The sequence below is a fragment of the Panthera onca genome, chromosome D4 (assembly GCF_046562875.1).
Source record: "Panthera onca isolate mPanOnc1 chromosome D4, mPanOnc1 haplotype 2, whole genome shotgun sequence".
Taxonomy (NCBI): Eukaryota; Metazoa; Chordata; class Mammalia; order Carnivora; family Felidae; genus Panthera; species Panthera onca.
Window position 1 is genome coordinate 82,602,635 of NC_138351.1, and position 22,378 is coordinate 82,625,012.

At 40.7% G+C, this 22,378-nt stretch overlaps 1 protein-coding gene and 1 long non-coding RNA gene across 2 annotated transcripts in view; one reads left to right on the forward strand and one right to left on the reverse strand.

Moving 5' to 3' along the window:
- Nucleotides 1–20,367, reverse strand: part of LOC144614035 (uncharacterized) — a 64,032-nt gene extending 43,665 nt beyond the window's left edge. Inside the window, exon 1 of the long non-coding RNA XR_013551571.2 lies at nt 20,197–20,367. This is a non-coding gene — a long non-coding RNA (uncharacterized LOC144614035). The remainder of the gene's footprint in view (nt 1–20,196) is intronic.
- Nucleotides 10,534–13,840, forward strand: LOC144614025 (olfactory receptor 1G1-like). Its single transcript, XM_078436136.2, is given in 3 exon segments — nt 10,534–10,575; nt 12,903–13,428; nt 13,431–13,840. Coding segments are annotated over 3 exon segments (978 nt in total).
- Nucleotides 20,368–22,378: the final 2,011 nt, after the last annotated feature.

Here is a 22,378-nt window from a genome sequence, read left to right on the forward strand (position 1 = left end):
GTAAATCACAAGAAAAAGGCAACCTTATCAATAGCCTGATCTCTAGAAACCTGTAGACTCTGTTTCCTGGAGCCCCAACATCACCCTCTCCTCCATAGTGATATGGGGAACAAAGGCAAGAAGGAAATGGGAGGTAAAATTAAATTTCCTTATAATATGAAGCCCACTGACAAATACTTGAGGCAAATACATACAGAGTATAATATTTCTCCAGGAACCCCCTACTGTGTTATTGTTAATGCCTTACTAGAGGGAAAACAATCTTAGCAAGGCCTTGGGTATGTTAAGAGTCCCCTTTAGCATATGAAAGCCCTTCTGGAAGCCTCCCTTTCCCCTTTACCTCCCCCAACTCCATAGTATATAATCAGTCACCCTTCACAACCCCAGTGCAGCTATTTCAGTGCAAGCCCATGGGTCCTGTCCCCGTGATTTAATAAAATCACCCTTTTGCACCAAAAGTGTCTCAAGAATTCTTCCTTGGTGGTCAGATCCAGACCCCCACCATCACTCCAAAACCCCATCAAATTCAGTTCCATCTTAAAAATTCAACAAGTGTATGTGTATCTGTGTGTCTGTGTGTATATGTGTTTGGAAAGAAACACGCATAAACATATGAAATAAAATGAAAAAAGGAACAGCCAAGAAATTTTTGAAGAAGAACAAAGTGGGAAGAATTTCTCTGCCAGATATAAAGGCTTAGTATCAAGCTATAGTTTACAAGACAGTGTGGAATTGGCAAATGGATACTGGGACAATTTGGCGTCTAGACATAAAAAATACTTAGACACTTACTTTACAACACAAAAATCAATTCCAGATGAATCAATTCCAGATGAAGCCTAAATGTGAAAGGCAAAATGAGAAAGCTTTTAAGAGAGAACACTGGAAAAGATCTTCCTGATCTTGGATAGAAAGTAATTCTTGGCGTGCCTGGGTGGCTCAGTCAGCTAAGCATCTGCCTTTTGGTTTCAGCTCAGGGTCATGATCTCATGGTTTGTGGGATCGAGCCCCACGTTGGGCTCTGCACTGACAGCACAGAGCTTGTTTGGGATTCCTTCTCTCCTTTTCTCTCTGCCCCTCCTCTGCTCATGCTCTCTCTCTCCCTCTCAAAATAAATAAATAAACAAACATTTTTTTTAAAAGAATTTCTTAAACCAGAAATGAAATAAGCACTAACAAAAAGAAAAATATTGGTGAATTCAATCAAATTAAAATGGAAAACATGTATTATTTTTAAAATATGATTTAAAAATGAGTGAAAACAGGCTGGAAAAAAATTTTAACACAAACAATCAATAAGGAACTTATATATACAGAATATTTAAAGAGTTAAATGAGTCATGGAGAAAAACCAAGAATGAGCCAACAGAAAAATCAAACAAACAAAAAAAAAGTAGGCACTCTCCAAAATACAAAAAAAATGACTAAACATCTTATACTTCAGGGTATATATCCAAGAGAATTGAAATCAGGATCTCGAAGAGATAACTCCACTCGTGTGTTGACAGCAGCATTGTTCGCAATAGCCAAGAGATGGAAGCAACCTACATGTCCAGTCACAGATAAATGGATAAATAAAATGTGACATACACATAAAATAGACTATAATTCAGCCTTGAAAGGAAGGAAATACTGCCACATGCTACAACATGGATGAAAGTTAAGACTATACTAAGTTACCAAAACATAAATACTGTGTGAATCTACTTATATGAGGTATCTAAAGTAGTCAAATTCATAGACTGGGTGCTAGGGGTGGGGGGAAATGGGCACTTGTACAGTGGGTATAGAGTTTCAGTTTTGCAAGATGAAAAAGTTCTAGAAATCTGTTGCACAACAGTGTGAGTATACTCAACAATACTGAAATATACAATTAAAAAGTGGTTACCATGGTCGATTGTATTGTGCAGTTTTTAGAGAAAAGAAAGGAAGGCACATGACAATGATCATTATTCCTAATAGCCAAAGCCTGGATATTCCTTCGACAGCAGATGGAGCAATGCCTAATATCCACATACAATAGAACATCTTACAATGATGAAAATTAGCAAACCACAGCTGCACACGGCAACCTAGATGAAGCTCACAAATGTCCAGATGTTCAGCAAGAGAAATCAGACAAAAAAAAAAAAAAATAGAGTATGTGATACTATTTATATAAAGTTCATCACCAGGCAAAACTATAACAAAATGTTAGGAAAACGTGGTTATTTGACCTGGAGGAAAAAGGGCAGTGATTGGCAGAGAGCAGGAGAACTTCTACTTCTTGATGTGGGAAATGATTCACAGGTGTTTGCTCCATAATAGTTCACCGGGCAACGTATTTACATTCTGTGCAGTTTTCTCTAAGTATCTTACATTTCACTGATTTTAAAAAATAGTCCTAGGGGCACCTGGATGGCCCAGTCGGTTCAACATCCAGCTCTTGACTTCAGCTCAGGTCATGATCTCACGTTTGTGAGTTTGAGCCCAGTATTGGACTCTGTGCTGTCAGCATGGAGCCTGCTTGGGATTCTGTCTCCCTCTCTCTTTGCCTCTCCCCGACTTGTTCTCTCTCTCTCAAAATAAATAAAAAATAAACTTAAAAAAAAATAGTCTTAAACATACAGAAGAAATACCACTAAATACCATGACATCTGCACTTCTGACATCCCAAAAGCTCCAGTAACATAAAGGTTTTCAAAGGCTTCAAAAGCTTACAGCAAGCTCACAACACCTGGTGTGACTTGAAAGGATGATACTAGTAGTCTTTACTAGTCCCACATGGTGTGGATATTCATTCATTCTGTTGTAAGATGTTGTGTGTTTGGTGTCAAAACCAGCTAGGACAGTCATACACAGCAGAACACACCATTTCAAATCCAAAAATTCTGAAACACACAATGATACAGCTGGCAATGAGAGTTTGTGATGGGGGATTACTGGCCTGTACCAGATTTGCAGCTACATGTGTGGGTATGGACGGACCTCAAAAAAATGTAAAACTAGGGGAGGGGCCAAGACGGCAGAGCAGCATGGAAGTTCTCCGCTTCTCTCATCCCTGAAATGCAGCTATATCAGCACCAAACCCATTTTGCACACGTAGAAAATTGATCTGAAGATTAACACAACAATCTGCATAACTTGAGCCACAGAACTCAGCAGGTAGTGGCATGGAGAGGTGAGCTGGGGGAGAGAGAAGCTGTGGAGGGTAGGGGGCTGTTTTTGCAGAAAGAGAACAGAGAAAGGGGGGAGAGTACAGAAAAAAGCACTCCCCCTGAAAGTAGCTGGAGAGAAAGAGAAAAAGTGGAAATGCACAAGTGACTAAACAAGAAAGGGAGAAGGGAGAAAGGAGTGGGTTTCAATACCATTAGGACTCTATAAACAGGGAGAGCAGAGTCAGAAATTCTACAGATTGATACCTGGTGGTGCTCTGTAGGAAGAGCAAAGACCCAGGAGCAGGCAACATGGTCCAAGTGGGCCGGGGTCCACATGGGGACGAGTGGTTCCTCTGCTAAGAGGGCATTTGGTAGAGGCCCTACAGCCTCCCCACAGGCAAAGATCACAGTGGGCCCCAGAGACCAGCAACATTTGCTGGCATTGGAACAAAGACGCTAGGGTATGGTGAAACCTGGCGCTGGCTGTTTGTGTTTTGCCATAATCTCTGAAGCTCTGCAACAGCACAACTGTACAAATGTTCCCAGGGGCAAGTCAGCAACTAGCCATTGCTCGGTGAGGCCCTCCCGGAGGGTCAGAGTGGGTCTAAGCTGCAGGGATCTCAGAAGTGAGGGGTTTGGAAACACAGCCCTGTATGAGATATAATTCAGGAGGGAGGTACCACCTGGCAGGCTGATACTTGGATGTGGACAGTGCAGAAGCAGGGAATGGATGGAAGCTAGAGGCAAAGGAGAGGTGCTTGATTGCTGGTAACCCTCGTGCCAGAGACTGGGAAGCTGGGTGACACCATTTTCACCTCTCCTGCACCTGCACATACATGGCACATGCCACACCAATCCACCCCAGTAAGCTCAGCAGCACCACCTAGTGGAGAATAGAGCTGTTGCACCAAGCCCTGTCCAACTGTGCCAACCAAGCTCAGGCTAGAGAATCACCACAAGTCTCCTGCTTAGTGTACAGACTATAAACTGCCTCATAGATAGACTTCTAGGGAAAACTGGATGTAATTTAATTCAGATTTCATTCTGCTCATTGGTCAATCTATTCATTTTTTGTTTTTTTTCTTTTTGTTTGTTTGTTTTCTGGGTTTTTTTTTCTGTTTTTCTTTTCTTCTTTTCTTATTCTTGGATACAGAGAGAGAAAAATTTATTTTTCTTTTCCCTGTAAAATTTTTTTTAAATTTTTTTACTATATTTTTTATTTTTTGAAAATTTTTTATTCTATTTTACTTTCTTCATTTTATTCTATTTTGTTGTATACATTTTTTAATTTTTTAAACATTTTCTTACTTTTTTATTTTCTTTTCCATTTCTCTTCATTCTATCAAGCTTCTTTCAACAACCAGACCAAAACACACCTAGAATCTAGCTACATTTATGATTTTTCATGTTGTTTTTAATTTTTTAATTTAATTTTTTATTTTATTAATTTTTTCTTCCTCTAAAATGACAAAATGAAGGAACCACCCCAAAAGAAATGACAGCCAGGGATTTAGTCGACATAGATATAAGCAAGATGTCTTAACTAGAATTTAGAATCAGGATAAGAAGAATATTAGCTGGGGTGGAAAAAACCATAGAATCCCTTTCTGTGGAGATAAAAGAAGTAAAGTCTAATCAGGATGAAACTAAAAATGCCATAACTGAGATGCAATCTCAAATAGATGCCATGGCAGCATGGATGCATGAAGCAGAGCAATGAATCAACAATATAGAAGACAAAATTATGGAGAATAATGAAGCAGAAAAAAAAGGAAACTAACGAAAAGAGCACAAGAATTAGAGAACGCAGTGACTAGTTAAAAAGGAATAACATCCAAATCATAGGAGTCCCAGAAAATGAGAAAGAGAAAAAGGGGTAGAAGGTTTATGTGAGAAAATCATAGCAGAAATCTTTCTTACCCTAGGGAAAGACACAGACATCAAAATCCAAGAACAGAAAACTCCCATTAGATTCAACAAAAACTGACCATCAACAACGCATATCATTGTCAAATTCACAAAATACACAGACAAGGAAAGAATTATGAAAGCAGCAAGGGAAAAAAGTCCTTAAGATTAAAGGAAGACAGATCAGGTTCACAGCAAACCTATCCACAGAAACTTGGCAGGCCAAAAAGGAGTGACAGGATATATTCAACGTGCTGAATCAGAAAAATATGCAGCTAAGAATTCTTTGTCCAGCAAGGCTGTCATTCAAAATAGGAGAGATAGAGTTTCCCAGACAAACAAAAACTAAAGGAGTTCATGACCACTAAACTAGCCCTGCAAAAAATTTTAAGGGGGACTCTCTGAGGGGATAAAAAGACAAAACAAAACAAAACAAAGCAAAAAAGACCAAAAGCAACAAAGATTTTTGAAAGGACCAGAGGATACCACAAAAAACTCCCAATTCTACAGGTAACACAATGGCAATAAATTCATATCTTTCAGTACTCTAAATTTCAATGGACTAAACGTTACAATCAAATGACATAGGGTAATAGAATGGATAAGAAAATGAGATCCATCTATATGCTGTTTACAAGAGACCCATTTTAGACCTAAAGACACCTTCAGATTGAAAGTAAGGGGATGGAGAATCATGTATCGTGCTAATGGCTGCCAAGAGAAACCTGGAGTAGCCATACTTATATCAGACAATATAGATTTTAAAATAAAGACTGAAACAAGAGATGAAGAAGGGCATTATATCATAATTAAGGGGTCTATCCACCAAGAAGACTAACAATTGTAAACATTTATGCCCCCAATGCAAGGGAACCCAAATATATAAACCAATTAATCACAAACATAAAGAAACTCGTTTATAATAATACCATAATAGGAGGCGACTTCAACACCCACTTACAACAATGGACAGATCATCTAAGCAGAAAATCAACAAGGAAACAATGGCTTTGAATTACACACTGGACCAGATGAACTTAACAGATATATTCAGAACATTTCATCCTAAAGCAGTGGAATACACATTCTTCTCAAGTGCACATGGAACATTCTCCAGAATAGATCTCATACTGGGACACAAATCAGCCCTCAACAAGTACAGAAAGATCAAGATCATACCACGCATATTTTTAGACCACAACACTAAAAAATGAAGTTCTTAGTAATTCTTTAACCAAGAAGTTAAAAAGGAAATAAAAAAGTACATGGAAACCAATGAAAATGATAACACAATAGCCCAAAACCTCTGGGATGCAGCAAAGGCGGTCATAAGAGAGAAGTATATAGCAATCCAGGCCTTCCTATAGAAGGAAGAAATGTCTCTGAGACACAACCTAACCTTACACCTTAAAGAGCTGGAAAAAGGACAGCAAATAAAACCCCAAACCTGCAGAAGGCAGGAAATAATAAAGATTAAAGCAGAAATCAATGCTATGGAAATTTTTTTTAAAAAAAGGTAGAACAGATAAATGAAACCAGGGGCTGGTTCTTTGAAAGAATTAACAAAAATGATAAACACCTAGCCAGTATGATCAACAAGAAAAAGTAAAGGAATCAAATAAATAAAATCACAAATGAAAGAGGAGAGATCACAACCAACAGAAATAAAAACAATAATAAGAGAATATTATGAGAAATTATATGCCAATAAAATGGGCAATCTGGAAGAAATGGACAAATTCCTAGAAACATATACACTACCAAAACTGAAACAAGTAGGAAATAGAAAATTTTAACAGACCCCTAACCAGTAAGGGAATCGAATTAGTAATCAAAAATCTCCCAAAAAACAAGAGTCCAGGGCCAGATGGCTTTCTAGGGGAATTCTACCAAACATTTAAAGAAGAGTTAACACTATTCTTTTGAAGCTGTTCCAAAAAAATAGAATTGGAAGGAAAACTTCCAAACTCATTCTATGAGGCCAGCATTACATTGATTCCAGAACCAGACAAAGATCCCACTAAAAAGGAGAACTATAGACCAATTTCCCTGATGAACATGGATGCAAAAATTCTCAACAAGATACTATCCAACTGGATCCAATGATACATTAAAAGAATAATCCACGCTGATCAAGTGTGATTTATACCTGGGATGCAAGGCTGGTTCAATATCCTCAAATCAATCAATGTGACATCACGTTAATAAAAGAAAGGACAAGAACCACATGATCCTCTCAATAGATGCAGAGAAATCATTTGACAAAATACAGCATCATTTCTTGATAAAAACACTCAAGAAAGTAGGGCTAGAAGGATCATATGTGAAGATCATAAAAGCCATATGCAAGAGATCCACTGCTATATCATACTCAATGGGGAAAAGCTGAGAGCTTTTCCTCTAAGGTCAGGAACACGATAGGGATGACCACTCTAGCCACTGTAATTCAACACAGTATTGGAAGTCCTAGCCTCAGCAATCATGCAACACAAAGAAATAAAAGGCATCCAAGTCGGCAGGGAGGAAGTCAAACTTTCAGACACCTTTGCAGACAACATGATACTCTATATGGAAAACCCAAAAGATTCCACCAAAACCTGCTAGAACTGATCCATGAATTCAGCAAACTCATGGGATATAAAATCAATGCACAGAAATTGGTTGTATTTCTATACACCAATAATGAGCATCAGAAAGAGAAATCAAGGAACCAATCTCATTTACAATTGTACTAAAACCCATAAAATACCTAGGAAAATACCTAACCAAAGAGGTGAAAAATCTATACACTGAAAACTATATAGAAAGCTTATGAAAGAAATTGAAGAAGACATTTAAAAAATGGAAAAATATTCCATGCTCATGGATTGGAAGAATAAATATTGTTAAACTGTCAACACTAGCCAAGGCAATCTACATAGTCAATGTAATCCTATCAAAATAACACCAGCATTCTTCACAGAGCTAGAACAAACAACACTAAAATGTGTATGGAACCAGAAAAGACCCCCAAATAGCCAAAGTAATCCTGAAAAAGAAAACCAAGGCTGGAGGCATCACAATTCCGGACTTCAAGACGTATTACAAAGCTGTAATCATCAAGACAGTATGGTACTCGCATAAAAACAGACACTCAGATCAATAGAACAGAATAGAGAACCCAGAAATGGACCCAAAAACGTACGGCCAACTAATCTTTGACAAAGCAGGAAAGAATATCCAATGGAACAAAGACAGTCTCTTCAGCAAATGGTGCTGGGAAAACTAGACAGCGACTTGCAGAAGAATGAACCTGGACCATTTTCTTATACCATACACAAAAATAAATTCAAAATGGGTGAAAGAGCTAAATGTAAGATAGGAAACCATCAAAATCCTCAAGGAGAAAGCAGGCAAAAACCTCTTTGACCTTGACCGCAGCAACTTCTTACTCAACGTATTTCTGGAAGCAAGGGAAACAAAAGCAAAAATGAACTATTGGGACCTCATCAAGATAAAAATCTTCTGCATGGCAAAGGAAACAATCAGCCATAATAAGGCAACCTACAGAATGGGAGAAGATATTTGCAAATGACATATCAGATAATGAGTTAGTATCCAAAATCTGTAAAGAGCCTATCAAACTCAACACCCAAAAAACAAATAATCCAGTGAAGAAATGGGCAGAATACATGAATAGACACTCTTCCAAAGAAGACATCCAGATGGCTAAGAAATACATGAAAAAATGCTCAACATCATTCATCATCAGGGAAATACAAATGAAAACCACAATGAGATATCACCTCACCCCTGTCAGAATGGCTAAAATTAACAACTCAGGCAAGGGCAGAGGTTATTGAGGATATGGAGAAAGAACACTTTTGCACTGTTGGTGGAAATGCAAACTGGTGCAGCCACTCTGGAAAACAGTATGGAAGTTCCTCAAAAAATTTAAAGTGGAACTACCCTATGACCCGGCAATTGCACTACTAGGTATTTATCCAAAGGATACAGGTGTGCTGTTTCAAAGGGGCACGTGCACCCCAGTGTTTACAGCAGCACTATCAACAATAGCCAAAATATGGAAAGAGCCCAAATGCCCATTGATAGATGAATGGATAAAGGCAATGTGGTTTATATGTACAATGGATTATTACTCAGCAATAAAAAATAATGAAATCTTACCATTTGCAACAATATAGTTGGAAGTAGAGTATATTATGCTAAGCAAAATTAGTCAGAGAAAGACAAGTATCATATGACTCCATTCATATGTGGAATTTAAGATACAAAATGGGAAGCAAAAATGATATAAAAACAGGAAGGAGGACAAAATGTAAGAGACTTAAACATAAAGAGGAAACAGGGTTACAGGAGGGGATGTGGGTGGGGGATGGGCTAAATGGGCAAGGGGCATGAAGGAGGACATTTGTTGGGATAACCACCGGGTGTTATATGTAGGGGATGAATCACTGGATTCTACTCCTGAAATCATTATTGCATATATGCTAACTAACTTGAATATAATTTTTTTAATTAAAAAAAAATAAATAATTAAACTTTAAAAAAGGAAAGAAAATAAAACCTTTAAAAAATGTAAAACTATTGACGAAAATAAGCAAGTTACAAAAGAACACAAAAAATATAATTCCAATCACATAAAGCACAAAAACATGCCTAATCAGACCATATATATTTTAGAGTGATATGCATAGATGGTAAAATTATAGAGAAGACTACAGGAATACTCACAACAATGGTTTCCTCTAATAGAGGAGAAAAGGAAATGTGATCAGAGGGGCACAAAGGGGGATTTTAAGTGATAGAAATATTATCATTCTAATATACTGTTATAATATTAAATGTGAAAGGAAAAAGCACGAGTATTATCTTATTATCATTCTTTAATACCACATGTATGTTTTCTGTGTAACACTTTTGTATGTAAAACAGATTTACAACAAAGAAATATCCAAAGATCCCCAGCACCTTGGCCTTCTGTAGATCCTATATGTTGATTATGTATCGACTACTGGGGTCCTAGAGAATAAGAATGTCCCCTCTACAACATGACATTTGAAGGAAACAATGGTGACCTCCAATATATTTTTTCCCTCTTATTTTCTGCAACCTACGTTTCATCCATGAGGACTAGGCTCTTATTAGAAAGTGTGTACTCCACGATGGGGAAAGGCTGACGATGACAAACCTGACCTGCACCTCATCCAAGGGAAAAATTCCAGAAGTGCCTCCATGGATCCCAGCCCCAGTCTCTTTGAAAGGGGGCATTACAGACATTGCTGGGACTCAAGGGGCCACAGTCTAGAACTGCCTCATCTTGTCTCTAACGAGGAAGCCTGTGATTGGGTCTCAGGAGACACCGCCTGTGAATAGTCAACAGTTCCTCCTGGGTATTCAGTCTGTGCTGCTCCAGCAGAGAGGGAAGGGCTCCGTGGCTCCAGTCATGTCTTCCTGGGGAGACAAAGGAGCAGGGAATCCAACATCCATGGTGACAGTGTCAGGGACTGAGGTTGGCCAGCATCTCCAGGTAAGCACCAAGGCACAGAGATGGGGAGGAAGACCACAGTCTGCCAAAGGCCTGGATGCACACAGGCACGCATGTGCAGACACACACAGCCCATTAGAGCTTCTTCCTTTTTCTTTTTCCCCTTTTCTTTCCTACATCTGCCCATCACTTCCCAGTTCTCCTAATCTCCATAAGGGGAACCTAAGTCCAGTGTTCGCCAGGTCCTTGCTGATCCAGCCTGAGGTCATTATGGAGACAGAGCCTCAGGCTACCCTTCCTCAAGTCCACAGTGACCAGAACATAGCACCAGTGCAGCAACAAAACCTGTGGACATCAGAACTCTGCAAACAGAAGAGCACTTGATTAATAAAGGGCGCATCATTTTCGTTTTCTTCATGGACTGAGCATGCAGCCTGCTTAAGAGTCTCTCCCTCTGCCCCTCTCCCTCTCTCTCTCTCTCTCTCTCTCTCTCTCTCTCTCTCTCTCTCTCAAAAAAAAAAAAAAAAAGTTATTTGACCAAGTTTACATGGGGCTTTCCAATGCCAAAGCAGAGGCTTTGTCAGTGACCATTCTGAGCAAAGATATAACCACCCAAGGGCAGTGATGGTGATAATGATGGTGACTCTCCCCTCACACCTCACAATTCTCAAGCCCACCTCCTCTCGGGCAGGAGCCAGGAGCAGTGACATGGGAGCACCCTCATGTACTAACAACAATAACAATAATGGCTAATATTTACTGAGCACTTAGTATGCACCAGCCTTGGTCTACATATTTCACAACCATTGCCTAATTTTACCCTCACTACTCCCCACAGTAAACTCTACACTTACTCATTTAAACAGATGTGAAAACTGAAGAGCAAAAAGTCAAAGTGACTTTCTCAAAATCACACATAAAGAGTGGGGAGATTTCATCAGACCTCAGAAAAGATGTATTAAGGAACACACTCCACGAGTATGACACTGCCACATGCTGCCCCTGACCTTTCAGCACATGCATTCTTTCACACCATCAGAGACATTGGTATTCCTCTTTTCCAGTGCACATCATGACATCATGAATCAAAGAATCTTCAAGATTTCATAAAGTTCATGAAATCTGGTTTGTGAAGACAACCTTCATTGACTCAGTATTTATCCCCTCAACAAACCTATCAGGCGGCATCATTCTCTGCATCTAAACACCAAGAAAGCAAACTCCAAGGGGGCATTTACCAAAGTGAAAAAAGGCATGAGAGAAGCAAAGTTATAATTAAGCAGCTTGTCTGATGGAAACCATTGCATTGTGGGACCCGGGCTCACATTTCTTCAACTCCTGTCAACAATGAAGCGACGATCACCCCTTAATGGAGGCGAGCCCTTCCTTGATGTTATCTCAGTAGCTTCAGTGATTCTATGAAGCGAGTACACGTTGTACAAACGAGGAAACAGAGACTCGAGGAGCTTAATAACTTGCCCAAGAGCACACTCAGAGAACAGCAGAGAAAGGATTCCCAGCCTGTCTCTAGACTCCAGAGACTGTGATCTTTTTTCTTAATTTTCTTAATGTTTATTTATTTTTGAGAGAGTGAGAGAGAGAGAGACAGAATGAGAATGAGTGGGGGAGGGGCAGAGAGAGAAGGGGACAGAGGATCCCAGCCAGGCTCCATGCGGACAGCCCAATGTGGGGCTTGAACTCACGAAATGTGAGACCATGACCTGAGCCGAAGTCAGGCGCTCAACCGACTGAGTCACCCAGGTGTCCCTCCAAAGACTGTGATCTTAAAACATGCTGCTGGCTGATAGTGAAGTTGATGATGATAATGAAAACAGCACTCCCTTCATGCACAAAGTTCAGTTAACAGTTTTCATATCTACGTTAATTCACTGGAACAGTCTTCAAACACAAAGACACACAGCACACCTGGCACATCTAAAGACTTTTTCTTCCATTTCTCTCAGTAAACACTCACACACTCACACACAGACAGGGTATCTCGTATTGCCCACTATCTTAGGATATGCATGACCCCAAAGGACTCCACAGTAGAGCATTAAGATTGAACAAGTGTTCTAAAGTTAAAATAGGAATTAATCCTGGAGGGAGTCAATCCAGAAGAAAACCAGTTCAGCCTCATTCAGTCACATGTAGGGCAAGAATCTAGAAACCAAGTTACACCCCCCATAATGCCTGATTCCATAGTCCACAGTCCTCATATTTTCCTTATTTGCCCACCCTGCCATCATAGCTGCTAGTGAATCTCAGTAACCTCTTCAAGGAATAGAGAAAGACCAAAGCTCTAGACTCCGTAGTATTCACAGCCTATCTTTTTAAGCAAGATTCTCCTCCAATTTCTCTCCTTGAAGGAAATCAGCAACCAAACCAGCATCTCTGACTTCCTGCTCCTGGGCTTCTCTGCACACCCTGAGCAGCAGCCTCTCCTGTTCGGACTCTTCCTGGGCATGTACCTGGTCACCGTGTTGGGGAACCTGCTCATCATCATGGCCATTGGCTCTGACCAGCACCTCCACACCCCCATGTACTTCTTCCTGGCCAACCTGTCCTTCGTCGATACCTGCTTCACCTGCACCATTGTCCCCAAGGTGCTGGCGAACATCCTGACACAGCGCCACGCCATCTCCCACACTAGGTGCCTCGTGCAGATGTACTTCTTCATGGCGCTGACCCTGCTGGATGACTTCCTGCTGGCCGTGATGGCATATGACCGCTACGTGGCCATCTGCCTTCCTCTCCACTACACCACGATCATGTGTCCCCAGCGCTGCCTGCTGCTGGTCGCCGCATCCTGGCTCTGCTCCCACCTCCTGGCCTCCTCGCTCACCCTCCTCATGTCTCAGTTCTCCTTCTGTGCCTCTCATGCCATCCCACACTTTTCTGTGATCTTCTCCCTCTCCTCAAACTTGCCTGTTCAGACACCCAGATCTTTCAGGTCATGATGTTTGCTGAAGCAGCCCTCTCAGGTGTGGTCCCTCTCACCTGTGTCCTGCTCTCTTATGCCCACATCATCCACACCATCCTCAGGGTCCCCTCTGCTGGGGGGAAGCACAAGGTCTTCTCGACCTGTGGCTCTCGCCTGTCAGTGGTTACTCTCTTCTACGGGACGCTCTTTCTGGTGTATTTCCAGCCCTCATCCACCTATTCAGCAGAAATAGGAATGGTGGCATCTGTAGTATATACGATGGTCACCCCCTTGCTGAACCCCTTTATCTACAGCCTGAGGAACAGGGACATGAAGGGGGCTTTGTGGAGACTCCTTGGCTGGGGAAGATGTTCTACATCATAAAGAGTCCTTCCCCATAGCAGAAGCCCAGACTTCAACATGCCTCCTTCCCAGGACTTGTCCATTGTAAATCTGAAAGACTCACTTTCCTGAGTTGGCCTTACAAGCAGATGCAAGAAAGTGAAGACCAACTTTGCAGGACTGGAATAGGACTATCTGGCCAAGGACAGAACTGCAGCCTGGGGACAGGGAGTGACCACAGTCCCTCTGACGTGACTTGATAAACGGGTACATGCATCTAAGCAGATTCGGTCTAGGTTGGAAACATGCAAAGTGCCAGGCAACACTTGGCTTCTAGGAGAAATCTCAATAGGAGTGCAGTGTAGGCTTATAAATCCTTCCCCAACAACAAGAGGAGAGATCTAATGCACAACACAGCGATTATAGTCAACAATACTGTATTATATACTTCATAGTTGCCAAGGTGTTAGATCTTAATAGTTCTCAACACACAACAAGAAGTGATAATTAGGTGACATGATAAAGGTGTTAGCGAATGCTACTGTAGTAATCATACTGTGGTATATAAACGTATCAAACCTGCACTATATGCTAACTAATTTGGATGTAAATGTTTAAAAATTTTTTTAATTAATAAATAAAAAATAAATGTATCAAACCAACACCCTGTACACTTCAAACTTACACGAGGCTTCGTGCCAATTGTATCTCAATATTTTTAAGATAAATTTCTGATACAAAAAATAAAAAGAACGAAATCCTGGCAAGACAAGGCAGGTCGGGACCTCAGTCAAGTCACTGGGCTCCAGGGACTAGTTGTGACCCTGCCTTGGAAGAAACCCATTCATAGGGATTGGCCTTACTGTGAAGAATATGAGGCAGAATCTGTGTGGCCTGGAGGACAAAAATATTCTGGAAAAGGAACGAAGGCACAGAAAGATTAAGAGATTTGTCCAGTATCAAACATCTGGGATTCGATCTGTTCTCTGGCAGGTGATTTGGGTTTTTTTATTTGTTAGTTGTGACCAGTCTTTATTCTTTACTTTTTTTGTTGTTTGTTTTTGAGAGAAAGAGCACACATGCACATGGGGGGGTGGGGGGGGTGGGGGGAGGGAGAGGGAGAGGGAGAGGGAGAGGGAGAGAGAGAGAGAGAGAGAGAGAGAGAGAATCCCAAGTAGGCTCCACATCCAGCACAGAACCCAACGCAGGGCTCAATCTCACAACCTGAGTTGAAATCAAAAGTCAGACACTCAACCAACTGAACCACCCAGGTGCTCCTCTTTACTTTTTAAACTCTGGTTTATTTTTTCCCCAACTGAAAAATCACTTGTGTCATTACAGGAAATGTCTAAATTATGAAGAAATCTTTTTAAATTCCTTCTTAAAAGAAACCACTGTGAATGTTTTACACAAATTCTTATGGTCCTTTTCTCTGTACATGTATTTTATACTGTTAGGATGCCGACTTTTCACGTGGTCTTATAATGTAAGCATTTTTCCACACTATTATTATTAAATCTTCATAAGAATTTTTGTAATTTTTCGAAGTTTCAAAGGCCTGAAAACGTTTTTATTGAAATTACTATAAATCTGATGTGAAAACAAAAGACCAAAAAAGCTCTCCCCGCACAGCTTCAGATGCAAACTTACTCATCAACTAGCGAGGTTTGCACAGTGATGTGGCCACATCTGGATCAGGAACCGTCAGAAAACATCTCCAAAGAATAAGCGTATTTTTTTAGGTGCATTAAAAACCCCGGAGCCCAAGGCATTTATGAAGACACTGGAGTAGACAATGAAATTTCCCCTCCTTTTTTTTCATAATTAATATTATAGCAGAAGCAGATGCCACGTTAATATATAATCTTTAATTTTGGATGATTATGTTTTTCTGTTATTCTCACTATTACAAATAATAATGCAGTGAAGATCATTGTAAATATATATACATTTACTATATATATATGTATATATAGATATATTTACAATAAATTTTAAGAAGTGGAGTTGCTGGATGGAATATTCTTCAGGCTCATGATGCATGCAGCCAAAATAATTTACAAAACTCTTACTGATTTACATTCCAAATGGTGTTCTCTGAGAGTGCCTCTCTCTCCACATCTTACAGGTAGTATGTGTTCTCAGTTTTTACTCAATCATTACAAATGTAGTAAGTGAAAAATAGTACGTCCTTTTTGTGTTCGATTTTTTTTTGCTTATTAACTTATTGTTCTCTTAAGTCTGTAAATAAATTTTATTTATTCTTCTGCTAATTATTTCTTCACATCACTTGACTACTTTAAAGACTTTTATTAAGTCCTTTTTATATTAAAGATTTAAGCTCTATTCTTTCTGGTAGCGCAAACTTTCAACAATCACCTTTTCTTTCTTTAAATGTTTGTTTGTTTGTTTGTTTTTGAGAAAGAGAGAGTGCACACGTGTGAGGGGCAGAGAGAAAGAGAGAGACAGAGGATACCAAGCAGGCTTACCCTGAGAGTGCAGAGCCTGATGTGGGGCTCGAACTCACAAACCATGAGATCATGACCTGAGCTGAAGTCGGATGCTCAACTGACTGAGCCACCCAGGTGTCCCTCCCCAATCACTTTTTCAACCTTCAGTTTTCTTTTTGATTTTTTGACATCATTAAGTTTTCAGTTTACATATATGAAACCAATAAAATAATTCCTCCTTGTGATGCTTCTGCTGGAATTGTTAGAAAATCCTTCTCTATGCAGTGCTCATGTGAACAGCGAGTTGTTTTTCATTCCAATATAATATGTTTTTTTAATGACAGTTTTATTGAGATATAATTCATAGACCATAACGTTCATCCTCTTACACTATACAATTCAGTGGTTTTTGGTATGCAGCATGTTTTTTTCTTTTTTAATGAAATAATATATGACTTCTAGAATGATATCAAATACCGAAGTGGTTCTCTCCCTCACATCCCTCTTACTTTCTCCAGGAGTTTCCTGTTCCTTTTGTGTCATACAATTATTTAAAAATAAGATGCTGACTATGTCTGAACTATCTTTCATTCATATGTACCATTCGCATTTCCACTCAGGGCCTTTTTTTCTTAATGTTATTTTCCCCTCTGAGGCACCTTGGTCTGCTCCAGGCCCACACAGCTAAAGTCCCATAACATCTGCAAAAAGTATCCTTTCACACCAGCCCGCTCTAGCCACCTGGGCGTGTACTCATGACCATGAGATCCTGACCTGAGCCGAAATCAAGAGTCAGATGCTTAACCGACTAAGCCACCCTGGTGCCCCTCACTTTTGCCATTTCTATTCAACATTGTACCAGAGGTTCCAGCCAGAGCGATTAAGTAAGAAAGGGAAATAGAAGTCATCCAGATTATAAAGAAAGTAGTAAACCTATGTCTATTTGCAGATGACAGATGTTATATATTTAAAGATTTCCTAAGGAATCCACCAAAAAACCCTATGAAAATTAATAAACAATTCAGATTTGACACAATCTTTATAAAATATCAGCTTTTTTCAGAAAATGACAAGCTGATTCTAAAATTTACATAGAAATTCAAGGGACACAGAATGGCTAATATATTCTTGAAAAAGAAATGCAAATTAGGAAAGATTCACATCTCCTGATTTCAAGCCTTATTACAAAACTGTAGTAATTAAGATGATGTGGCCCTGGCACAAGGCTACATCAAAGGGCTATAGTTGAGAGTCCACAAATAAACCTTCATGTTTACGGTCAGTTTATTTTCAGCAAGGCTGCCAGGCCAATTCGACAGGGAAAGAATACTATTTTCAACAAATGGTGCTGGGAAAACTGGATATCCAAATGCAAAAGAATGAAGCTGGGCCCTTACCTCAAATACAAATATTAATCAAAATAGGTCATTGACCTTAATGTAAGAACTTAAACTACAAAACCCTTAGAAGAAAACAAGGGAATAAATCTTTCTGACCTTGGATTAGTCAATGGTTTTTTAAATGTGACACCAAAAGCATGAGCAGTAATAGAAAAAAAATAGATAAATGGAATTCATCAAAATTAAGAAGAATACTATGACCAAAATAAAAACACAACCTACTGAATTGGAGAAGATATTTGCAAATGATATATCCAACAATGAGTTAATATCAAAAATATATAAAGAACTTATACAACTCAACACCAAATTAAAAAACAACAATAATCTGATTAAAAATGGCCAAGGAGCCGAATAGACATTTTGCCAAAGAAGACATCTATATGGCCAACAGACACATGAAAAGATGCTCAGCATCACTCATCATCAGGGAAATGTAAATCAAAATCATAATGAGAGATCACGTCCTACCTGTAAGAATGGCTAGTATTGAAAAGACAAGAAATAACAAGTGTTTGCATGGATATGGAAAAAAGGGAACCCTCATGCACTATTGGTGGGAATGTAAATTTGTGCAGTAACCGTGGGAAACGGTATGGAGCTTCCTCAAAAAATTTAAAATAGAAACACCATATGATCCACTAATTCCCCTCATAGGTATTTTCCCAAAGAAAACAAAAACACTAATTTGAAAAAAATATATATGCACCCCTATGTTTATTATAACATTATTTGTGGTAGCCAAGCACATGGAAGCAATCAATGTGTCCATCTGTACATGAATGGATAATAACATGTGATATATATATACAATGGAATATTACTCAGCCTTTTAAAAAGAATGGGATCTTGCCATCTGTGATAACATGGATGGTTCTAGAAGGTATTATGCTAAGTGAAATAAGTCAGACAGAAAAAGATAAATGCCATGTGATTTTCCTTACATGTGGACTCTAAAAAACAAAACAAATCAACAACAACAAAAAAGAAACAGACTCATAAATACAAAGAACAATCTGGTGGTTATCAGAGGGGAGGGTGTGGAGGATGGGCAAAATAGGGGAAAGGGAGAGGAAGATTCAGCCTTCTAATTATGGAATGAATGAGTCACAGGAATAAAAGGCACAGCATAAGGAACATAGTCAACCGTATTGTAACAGTGTTATATGGTGACAGATGGTAGCTACACTTGACTGTAGAGTTGTTGAATCACTAGGTTGCACACCTGAAACTAATGTAACATTGTGTGTCAACTATACTTCAATGAAAAAAAAAGCAGACAACCCGTTGAAAGGGAGAAAATATATGCAAATCATATATCTGATACTTGTATTAAGAATACATAAAGCACTCTTACAATTAACAATAAAAAGACAAAATAACCCAGGGCGCCTGGGTAGCTCAGTCAGTTGAGCACCTGACTTCAGCTCAGGTCATGGTCTTGCAGTCTGTGAGTTTGAGCCCCACGTTGGGCTCTGCACTGACAGCTCAGAGCCTGGAGCCTGCTTCAGATTGTATGTCTCCCTCTCTCTCTGCCCCTCCCCTGCTCATGCTCTGTCTCTCAAAAATGAAATAAACATTAAAAGTAAAAAGACAATGGGGCGCCGGGGTGGCTCACTCAGTTAAGCGTCCAACTCTTGGTTTCAGCTCAGGTCATGATCTCACAGCTTCGTGTGTTCAAGCCCCACATCGGGCTTTGTGCTGGCAGCACAGAACCTGCTTGGGCTTCTCTCTCTCCCTCTCTCGCTGCCCCTGCCCCACTCATGCTGTCTCTGTCTCTCTCAAAATAAGTAAATAAACTTTAAAAAAATGTTTTTTAAGACAACCCGATTCTAAAATGGGCAAAAGATTTGAATAGACATTTCTCCAAATAACATACACAAATGGTCAAGCAGCACATGAAAAATGTTCAACGTTGTGAGTCATTAGGAAAGTGCAGGTGAAAACAGCCAGATACCACACTTCACTTCCACCAGAATGGCTATACTCCAAAAAGGGGGCAAAACCAAAATCTTGGCCAGGAATGAGAGAAAGGTGAACCCTCTTACATTGGTAGTCAAATCGTAAAATAATGCAGCCACTTTGTAAAACAGTAGGACGCTTTTGCAAAAATTAAACACAGAGTTACCATGTGAGGAGGTGATCCCATTCCCAGGTGTCTAACAAAACATGCCCACGCCAAAGCCTATACGTGAAAGTTCACACTATCATCATTCATCACCAAAGAAGGGAAGCAACCTGAAAGGTATACAACTGTGACAACACTCTGTGAACTATATATCAGTTCAGGTCTCGCAAATGCAGAGAATAATGAGACACGGGAAAAAATATATTAGGGAGAAGTCTTGTGAAAGATCAAGGGGAATAGGAAGGGGGGGGGGGGGATATCACCCCCACATAGACCAGGCTGCCACGGAGGAGTGGGACGGGATCCGCGCCCGCTAGTTTGCAAACTGGCCTGACTTCGTGGAGGACAAGGAGAAACCAAGGAAAGACGCAGGCCACTCCGGATTGGTAGGCGGCAGTGTTTAAGAGCAAGGGGACTTACAAGGCACGTCTTGTCTCGGGCGCCACGAGACGAGTAGATATCCGCACCTGCCCACCAGAGGCGTAAAAGTTTATACAGAGAGAGGCCTCATAGGGCTTCGGTCGCCTTGCCGTCCAGAGGATCCCAGCAGCACCTTGCTCTCTCAAGGCTGAGACCTTGAAAATGGCTCCCACTGTGGGAACAGTGTTGCGGAGTGGCGTGCTGGGGGCAGGGTCAACCTGAGGTCACATCCTCTCCGTGACCTCGTCCACGCCCCGCCCCCGCCCCGTGAGCTGCTCTTAATCTTACGCTTCCTCCGCTTCTGCAGTGTGCCCTGAGCAGTCTGCGAGGGGCTTCCCTAGCACGGAAAAGCGGTTCGTTCGCTGGGTATCTGGCCGCGTTGGAAGCAGATACCATAGCAACAGTATAGGCAGATACAAAGAAAACACAGGTTAAGGGTGACGATTCCTGAAATAAGTAACGATTTTCTCCACCAAGAACTCCATGATCCGAACCACTGATTTAGTAAGTCCCCTAGGCTGGGGGTCAGATCACTCAGAGCATTCACTTGTGTCCTCACCTGATTTAATAAAGATGATACATAAGGATACGGTTAACAGTGTTGTATGGAGACAGATGGTGGCTGCCCTGGTGAGCATTGCCATATAGAGACATTGTATCACTATGATGTCCTCCTGAAACTAATGTAACATTGTGTATCAACTATACCCAAATTAAAAAAAAGAGAGAGAAGAAAAAAAGAAAGAGGTCCGTTAACAGTCTCATCAGGTATGAACACACAACACACTGTGTAGATAATAGTACAGGTGTCTCCTTGCAAGGCAGTAATAATGTCCGAGTCCGTTCCATTTTGGAGGACAGCTTTTCTTATTAGAGACATTTCAACGTTAAGGAAAGGCAGGTGTTACCAACTGTCCTTTAAGGCCTATTAGGTAAACTCAGTAAGGGCTTCTATACCTGTTATAATGCCCTCCAGGCCAAATGATGGTACCATTAGAAAAAAAAGTATGTCCCTCTGGCCTTGAGGAAAGGGAAATTGGCAATTTTTGTTACCATGGGTTGGGTCTCCCCCGTGCCCAGAGAAAACTCAGGATGCATTGACCCAACAACCATCCAGGTGGAAGCCATGGCCAAAAATTTTTGCCATACAACCACTGGGTCCCATTCTGGGGCTACCCAATAAATACCTAGAAAGGGCAACCAGTCAGTACCAAGGCAGCTGCTCTCCTTTCATGTGAAAGAATGTTCCAGTGATATCCATCCCATATCCCTGGGGCAACTTGGTTGGTTCTGTTTTGGGTGATTGCTCTGTTCTGTGCCTGGGTGCTCAAATACCCATAACCTGGAGTAGGCTACATGAACCCATCCCAAATCTGAGTGCAGCCACCATGGCTCTGAGGTTTGGTACTTTCAGGACCTTTCCCAGTCAGCAGTTTGATGGGCTGCCTGTATAGTTTGACTGACAGAAAAAGAATATCCATGCCCAGTGTTATTGACAGAATGTGCCCGGGGCCAGGTTTCTGGATCAGTATCGAAGAATTCAAAGTGCTAGTTCTAGCTTGTTCTTCCCTAATGTGCTGCTTCAGCACCTTCCAAACCCACTTGCTGGAATGGTGGTACCCACCATGGCAATCCTGACGAGCCAGAGAGGGGCAGCCACCCACATACCCAACAGCTGGATTAATGCTTTTGCCGGGCATATAAGTGAGCTCACTGTAGACAGGTATTTCTATCAAGGTATTAGACACCACAGGAGTAGCAGAAATCTAAAGCCAAAAAGCAGATCTGTAGTAGCAATGTGTATGGGAAGGTTTTTCCCTTGTATAAGGATTACACTTGTGGCCTGATCCTTAGACGTTAATGTGGCTGCAGCTTTAAGAATCTGACCTGGCTGCACACACCATACATGTTGCCTAGAAAGGGTCACGCTGTCCCTGAGTGTGGCAGCCTGGCTTATACAGTGATAGTGGAAAGGTGGGGGTAGACCAGAGAGTGTCCACACAAACCAAGGCATATTTAGAACCCTCACTGGGATGGAGGGGGCCGATGTATCTACTCACCAATCCTCACCACGTGAGAACTCTGGCGGATGGCCCCAGACTCCTCTGGCAGTTGCCTTGGCGTTGTTTAGAACACACAGGACATGCTGTTATTGCATTAGCCAAGTCACTGTGTTTTGTAA